This window comes from Vespa velutina, chromosome 6 (assembly GCF_912470025.1).
Source record: "Vespa velutina chromosome 6, iVesVel2.1, whole genome shotgun sequence".
NCBI lineage: Eukaryota > Metazoa > Arthropoda > Insecta > Hymenoptera > Vespidae > Vespa > Vespa velutina.
Genome location: NC_062193.1, coordinates 9,734,936 through 9,742,165, shown reverse-complemented (window position 1 = coordinate 9,742,165; position 7,230 = coordinate 9,734,936). Strand labels below are relative to the sequence as shown.

Genomic DNA, 7,230 nt, shown 5'->3' with positions numbered 1-7,230 from the left:
ACTGTTGTAATATTATCATGATCCAAAGAAAAATCGTCGGTGGTAAGAAAAAAGACGATTTGACAGATGCAATTAAATTTTTTTTTTATTACACCAACATAATACTGGCTAAAGGGCAAAACAATCATAGAACGCGTCTATGAGGATATGGAATTAGATAGGAAATGACGAAGAGGATGGAGTGGTGAAGAAAAATGGGGATTCACCGATATCAACGGTGATGAATACGCAAGGAGACTCGCGCGCTTGCTATCGAAAATTGTCGAGTTGTCGATCTCGTTTCGAGTCAAGTCGAGCCAACCCGTGCGGATTACGAGAGATAAGTATAGACAAGTATAGAGAAAGAGAGAGGGAGAGAGAGAGAGAGAGAGAGAGAGAGAGAGGAGAGAGAGAGAGAAAGATAATAGATGAAGGAGCACGGTCCTAATATCCTACCAACTATATAGATATCCTTATATAAGTAGTAAAATTAATTGCAGCGAGGCAACCAAGTCTTCGAACAAATCAGCCTTAACGAATTCTTCGAAAGGAATCGATTAAAAATACGGGGATGCAAGGCAGCGTGGGCTCTCTAAGCGAGGTTACAAATTTCTGTTAACGGTAACCAAAAATCAGACTGCAATATCGCGATAATACCATCCTTTCTTGTTTCTTTGCAAGTGCGTTTGTTCGATGGAATGAAAAAAGACTTGGTACAAGAAAGGTTTGTATTATCTTCTCCTCCAAGTCGCACGTTCCTTCTTTTTATCGTCACCGTCGCCGTCGCGGTCACGGTCGCCGTCGTCGTCGTCGTCGTCGTCGTCGTCGTCGTCGTCGTCGTCGTCGTCGTCGTCGTCGCTGTCGTCGTCCGCCGAGCCACGCTGCCTCGTACGTAGCGCCGAATCGTTGGCCGCAATGTGACCGATAACGACGCATCCCGTGAGTATTTCTTTGAATATATTAATTTAAAAACCTAACTACACAGAGTCCAAGGAAACCGAGTAATTACCTGTAAATGGACACATATCGTCGATGTAATAATGAAGTAAAAACGCAATTAACCCTAGCATATGTGGGGCGTGCGAGGGGCATGGGTGAATTGTATATGCAGGTTTGGATAGATGCGCGGATTCAATACTACTGGATAATGTAACGGGGGTAAGCACAACATCTTTTCCCTTTTGGTATTAATCGAGTGAGGATCAAACGGAGCAGTCGTGGCAAACTGCGTCTTGCTGGAATAATAGACCCTGGCGGTGGCATCGATGGACAGACCAGCGAACTTGGAGATTCCGAGAAAGCTTGATGGTTACTTTTTCTTCTGGGCTTTCTCCGCGGCCTTTGTGACCTTGCCCTGAGTGTCTTTGAAGGTGACGCTCTGGAAAGAGAAGAAAGAAGAAAACGAAATAACTTCGAAATAGAAAAGGACTCTCGATAGTTGATATTATTATTATTATACGAGAATATATAATATTATGAATTATTTGAACGTTCGAATACGGCGACGTAATGAAATAGAATCTAAACGGGTAGGGTATGTCGTACCTTGATTACGCCCACGGCAACGGTCTGACGCATATCGCGGACGGCGAAACGGCCAAGAGGCGGGAACTCTTGGAAAGCCTCGACGCACATCGGCTTGGTCGGCTGCAACATCACGATGGCAGCGTCCCCGCTCTTTATACTTCTTGGATTCTCTTCGGTGGTTTTACCGGTACGACGGTCGCATTTCTCTTTTATCTCGGCGAACTTGCAGGCGATGTGAGCGGTGTGACAGTCGAGGACGGGCGTATAACCGTTGCTGATCTGTCCCGGATGATTGAGGACGATGACCTGAGCGGTGAAGTCGGCCGCGCCGCGAGGCGGTTGATTTTTCGAATCGCCGGCAACGTAGCCGCGTCTCAATTCCTTTACCGAGATGTTCTTCACGTTGAAGCCAACGTTGTCGCCTGGTAGGGCCTCCGTCAAGGCCTCGTGATGCATCTCGACGGATTTCACTTCGGTGGTTAGCGCAGCTGGAGCGAAGGTCACCAGCATACCTGATAAAAAATTGCCGTATTATTTGCGACGACGGTTCGTTTCTTTTCTTTCTTTTTTTTTTTCCTTCCTTTTTCTTTTTCTCTTTTTGTTTTTTTTTTTTTTTCTTTTTTTTGTTTTCCTCTCTGTTAAGGAGGAAACGGAGATTAATAAATATAATATAAATCGGTCGAGGAGTAATTGTTGAACGCACCTGGTTTAAGGATACCGGTTTCGACGCGACCAACGGGCACGGTCCCGATACCACCGATCTTATAAACGTCCTGAAGAGGCAGACGAAGTGCCTTGTCGGTTGGTCTGGATGGCGGCAATATGGCGTCGAGCGCTTCGATCAGAGTCTTGCCGTCGGCATTCCCGTCCTTACGTTCGACCTTCCAACCCTTGTACCAGACCGTTTTCGGTGATGGCTCGAGCATGTTGTCGCCGTGCCAACCAGAAATTGGAACGAAAGCGACCGATGCCGTGTTGTATCCTATCTTCTTGATGTAAGACGACACCTCCTTTTTGATTTCTTCGAAGCGACTCTCCGAGTACGGTGGATCGGTCATGTCCATTTTGTTGACGCCGACGATCAGCTGCTTGACGCCGAGAGTGAACGCTAGCAAGGCGTGTTCGCGCGTCTGACCGTTCTTCGATATTCCAGCCTCGAACTCGCCGATACCGGCGGCTACGATAAGGACCGCGCAATCGGCCTGACTCGTGCCGGTGATCATATTCTTGATGAAATCCCGGTGACCAGGGGCATCGATGATCGTCACGGAATACTTGGCAGTCTCGAATTTCCAAAGGGCGATGTCGATGGTGATGCCACGCTCGCGTTCGGCTTTAAGCTTGTCCAAAACCCAGGCGTACTTGAACGAGCCCTTACCCATCTCTTGGGCCTCTTTCTCGAATTTTTCGATCGTACGCTTGTCGATGCCACCACATTTATAAATCAGATGACCCGTTGTCGTTGACTTTCCCGAATCTACGTGACCGATCACTACGATGTTAATGTGTATTTTTTCTTTCCCCATCTCGTCGTACCTTTAGCGATCTGAAAAGAATTACAATTCGCGTTACAAGAAACGAGCGAATCATTTCATTGAGATCGCATCTCGTAGGATACGACCGTAGCTAAACGCGTTATTAAGGACCGTACGTCGTTCCTATTTACGAGTCGCGTCGGTCTATAAAGGGTTAAAGTTCGTTGCATGCGCAGTACATGTCAGTTACTTTGTAAGCAACGGCACCCGTACCGCCCCCGTACCGCCCCGTACCATCGTTTCCCCTCGTGTTTATAACCGTTCCCTCTCCCTCTGATCGTGTTTACGGAAAATGCTCGTTCGAGTCGAGTATCGAGGCTAAGAGAGATTGAGTACGTTTTAAAAATGTCTACTTCTACGTCGTTCGATATTATCACTTTGTTGACGATAGCAACTATTTCATCGAGGCAACGTACGCTCGCGAAAGAGGAATGCCTGACTATATATCATCGTGTACTACTTGTTGAAACTACGAGACGTCGTTTCAAAAACGTGTAACACTTAAACCTTCAAAGTGTGCATGTTTTATTTCTTCCAAGTTATTTCTCACGTCATTGCTTCGACGATCTATCGTTTAATTATCGTTTAATTATTATACCTTAAGGAGCGCCCCTTGCCACGATATAACATTTATCATTTTTATAAATTCACTTGATGTCGTTAAATGTATATTTCGTCGAAAGGAATGGAAAAGGATAAGAAAGAAAAAGAAAAGAGAATAATATACATATAACGTTGACCGCGCGTCGATGATTCTCACTTGTCACGTTAAATTACGATTAAATTGTCAGTAACGTCCAATGCCGGTCATCGTACTTTTCGTTTACGATAAATATTTACACCTTATTTATGTATGTATCACACATTGCGCGAGATACGAGGAGCGAGCGTCCAAATTCCCGTGTTGTTAGGAAAGAAGAGTAGAAGGCAGAGGGGTTGGGGCATCCATTCACGCATCGCTAAAGAAAGGTGGGTGGGTATTGATTCGTTTCAAGAGGCTAGAGAAAAATTGGAGGACATAGGAATTAACGAATCGAATGTTCTTCGAAACTAAACGCACAAAAAATATATAAATTCCTTTAGATATTTCGCCATCGTCCAACCGTCCTCCTTTCTCTCTATATCTCTTTAAGGGAAGTCTCGGAAAGATCGAGGAATGGAAAACATGAACATCGAACGGTACCAACCTTACACGACGTGCAAGTACAATTCGCGTATATGTATATCGCGTACACTGGCCTCTTCTAATTATAGACTACAGCCCGACGAAAGCAGCCATTTCTTGATTCCTATCCTCTCTCTCTCTCTCTCTCTCTCTCTCTCTCTCGCTTCCTCTTTCTATGCACCTATGTATTTGTCTCTAACAGTAACACGTCGAAGAAACGACGTTTCCCTAGCTCTGTCACTGCGACAGAGAGAAACCTTACTGAATAATCTTCTTCGTAAGTCTCTCTCTTTCGGCGTTTTACCGTCACGGCCTGGATCCAAGTCGAAAGATCGCTATCGTAATTGGTACCATTTTTTCCAATTATTCATTTATCTATCTTTATTATAATCTATTAATCTCTTTCATTTACGTCATTTCGCGTAAGAAAATTTTAAGACGCATTGAAGCAATGAAACGGAAGGCGGAAATAAAAGGGATAAAAGAATGTACATTAAAATAAGAGATAAGAATGATCGATCGTCCTTAACCTATCGCAATTGATAATAAAGCGTTACCTTTTGTTAAAGCCACGGCGCATAAAGGGACGTTGCGCGTCGTTTGGAAAATGCCGTCCCGGCGTAATGGCCGATCCCAGTCTTTCTCGTTAGAAATACAATGAGGAGAAGATCAAGAAACAGAATCTCCAAGTGGATCAAAAAACGCTTTTACTTTGCGCCGTTCGCGGTGAAAACTTTACTAGCGTTTCAGAGAGTTTGCGCTGTTCGCTGATATTAAAAAGAGAGAGACAGAGAGACTTAAGGGCGGATTCGTAGGTCGCGACGCGCGGCGCCTCGAATCAATATATCGCACCATCTCTTTTTTACGAACAGCCGGAAAACCGGCCATGTCTTTTTCTTCCTCTCTCTCTCTCTCTCTCTCTCTCTCTTGCAGTCATTATCCTTAGATAGCTTTTCTATCGATCCGATAAAAAAATATTCGTAACTCATTTCGCGATATTTTGTCTCTTTAATGAATTTCAAAAGCGAAACTGGATTATTAGTAAGGGTTTTTAGAGCGAGTCGATTCATAGAGAAAGAGAGACTCTTGTGGCCGTCAGTTTTTCAAGCAGATAGATAAAGAATATTCGTTCATTACTCACCAACTGTAGCAGAGTGAATGGAAATAAAGAAGAAGAATACAAAGAACAAAGGGTTGAAGTATTTGACGAATGTACTTTGCACGTACTTTCCGTCGTCCGTTCCGTGATATGTCGCGGGTGAAAGCACAGCGAACGGTGGAGAGAGAGAGAGAGAGAGAGAGAGAGAGAGAGAGAGAGGGAGAGAGAGAGAGAGAGAGAGAGAAGAAATATCGGGGGTGAACGGAGACGACACGACACCAACGACCTCTATTCACGCGGCTCGCAAAACATAGCGAAACTCGCGCAAGCGTCAGCTTTCCTCGAGCTTGCGCTTCCGACGACGGAAGCCCAGCGACCGTGTCTATTATATTCTCTTTCTCTCTCTCTCTCTCTCTCTCTCTCTCTCTCTCCTCTCTTCTACCTTCTTTTCTCTTTCCATCTCGCAATATCGAGCTGACCATGTAGCTTTTCTTCAATACCGCGAGAGGGCTTTCACAATGAGTGCTTAACTCGCTTCTTCTTCTTCTTTTTTTTTCGATTTCTTCTGCAATTCTTTTCCGTATCTTTGAATGAAAAAAGCTCGATCTTCCTCTCTGTGTCTGATACAACGACGATACAAATGGATGCGCATATTTATCACAATAGTTATGAAATTTTTTCGAGTAGCAAATTTGGCAAAAATCACTCGCGTCTTCTTAGAAGATATTCTAAAACTTGTACATACCGTACTTATGTAAAATGAAAATATCGACGAATTCGATGCATTAATAGTTGTGAAGGAAAAGAAAACTGATACCGAATGGAAACATTTTTTCTAAATATTATTATCTAAAATATATGTTTAATTTTTCCAAGTCAATGAATTGCTATAGTTTACTAACCACGTGCTCGATGCAGCCAATCGAAAATAGAAGCACACTGTCATTGCAAAGTCATCGCTCGTTGCTTCGCTCGGTGTATTTAGTAGCACATTATCGAAATCATTTTCTAGTAAGTCTCAAATTTGGCTGTCCGATCGAACGAGTGCATTCATTTACGGATCAATTTACAGGAAAACTCATTGAAGCATTCAATTCCATTCGGTTGCGATATTCGCTAGGAACGCGAGAATGGATCACGATTCCGATTCATCCGAGGTCAGTAGATAATCTCCTTCTCTCTCTCTCTCTCTCTCTCTCTCTCTCTCTCTCTCTCTCTCTCTCTCTCTCTCTCTCTCTCCTTCGATGTATATACGCGCATGCATGTACGTACGTATACAAGGTGACAACACGCTACGCAAAGAGAAATCCGTGACTCCTGTAAATTCTAAATAGCTTAACGTAAATAAAGCGTATGCCAATTAAAATCGCGTTTAATTAAAATCGAACGTTCCGTATTGACGTTCTCATGGAGATTTCGTATTTCGTTTGATAAATCTCGAGTAGCGAGGATAGCTAACTAAAGAGAATTCTTCCAATAATTCCATCCCTTATTCTTTTGATATCTGATTTTACCGATTATCCGATCGAGCTTCGTTAAATTACTTGAGCACACACAGTTCGAATGATTCGATTGAATCAGGTTGAATTGAGCGCTGATATTGCTTAAATCGAATCAAGTTTCGGATATAGATACAGCGATAAATTTAGTATTCTCTGATACTTTGGTTGGTCGTCGTTGGTAAAATAAAAAAGAAAAGGAAAAAGAAAAGGGACTCCTCTCGCCTAACGTTCCCGCTATACGGTATATCGACCCACAATGGTCATACCTAGAACGCGCTTACGCTACGCTATGTTTTGTCTAAACCGAGGCTTTGTGAAATGCCTCATTAATCATCGAACGGACGAGCAATTATTGAATGAATATACATAACAGCGGTCTCATACATCCCGCGACAGGTCGTTATATTATAGGGCTCGTTCTAT

General features: G+C 43.5%; 1 protein-coding gene across 4 annotated transcripts; it reads right to left on the bottom strand.

Annotated features, from left to right (window-relative positions):
• Positions 1-58: 58 nt before the first annotated feature.
• Positions 59-5,665, bottom strand: LOC124950140 (elongation factor 1-alpha). 4 transcript variants are annotated; one of them, XM_047496450.1, is made up of 5 exons: positions 5,348-5,665; positions 4,764-4,844; positions 2,210-3,052; positions 1,525-2,018; positions 59-1,357 (listed from the first exon to the last, which is right to left on the bottom strand). In XM_047496450.1, the coding sequence occupies exons 3-5, from the start codon at positions 3,030-3,032 to the stop codon at positions 1,289-1,291; spliced, it is 1,386 nt and encodes a 461-aa protein (XP_047352406.1). In that variant the 5' UTR covers positions 3,033-3,052; positions 4,764-4,844; positions 5,348-5,665; the 3' UTR covers positions 59-1,288. The 4 variants fall into 4 exon arrangements, with proteins under 4 accessions (XP_047352406.1, XP_047352404.1, XP_047352405.1 ...); XM_047496448.1 differs by lacking the exon at positions 4,764-4,844; XM_047496449.1 differs by lacking the exon at positions 5,348-5,665 and having other exon boundaries at positions 4,764-5,305.
• Positions 5,666-7,230: the final 1,565 nt, after the last annotated feature.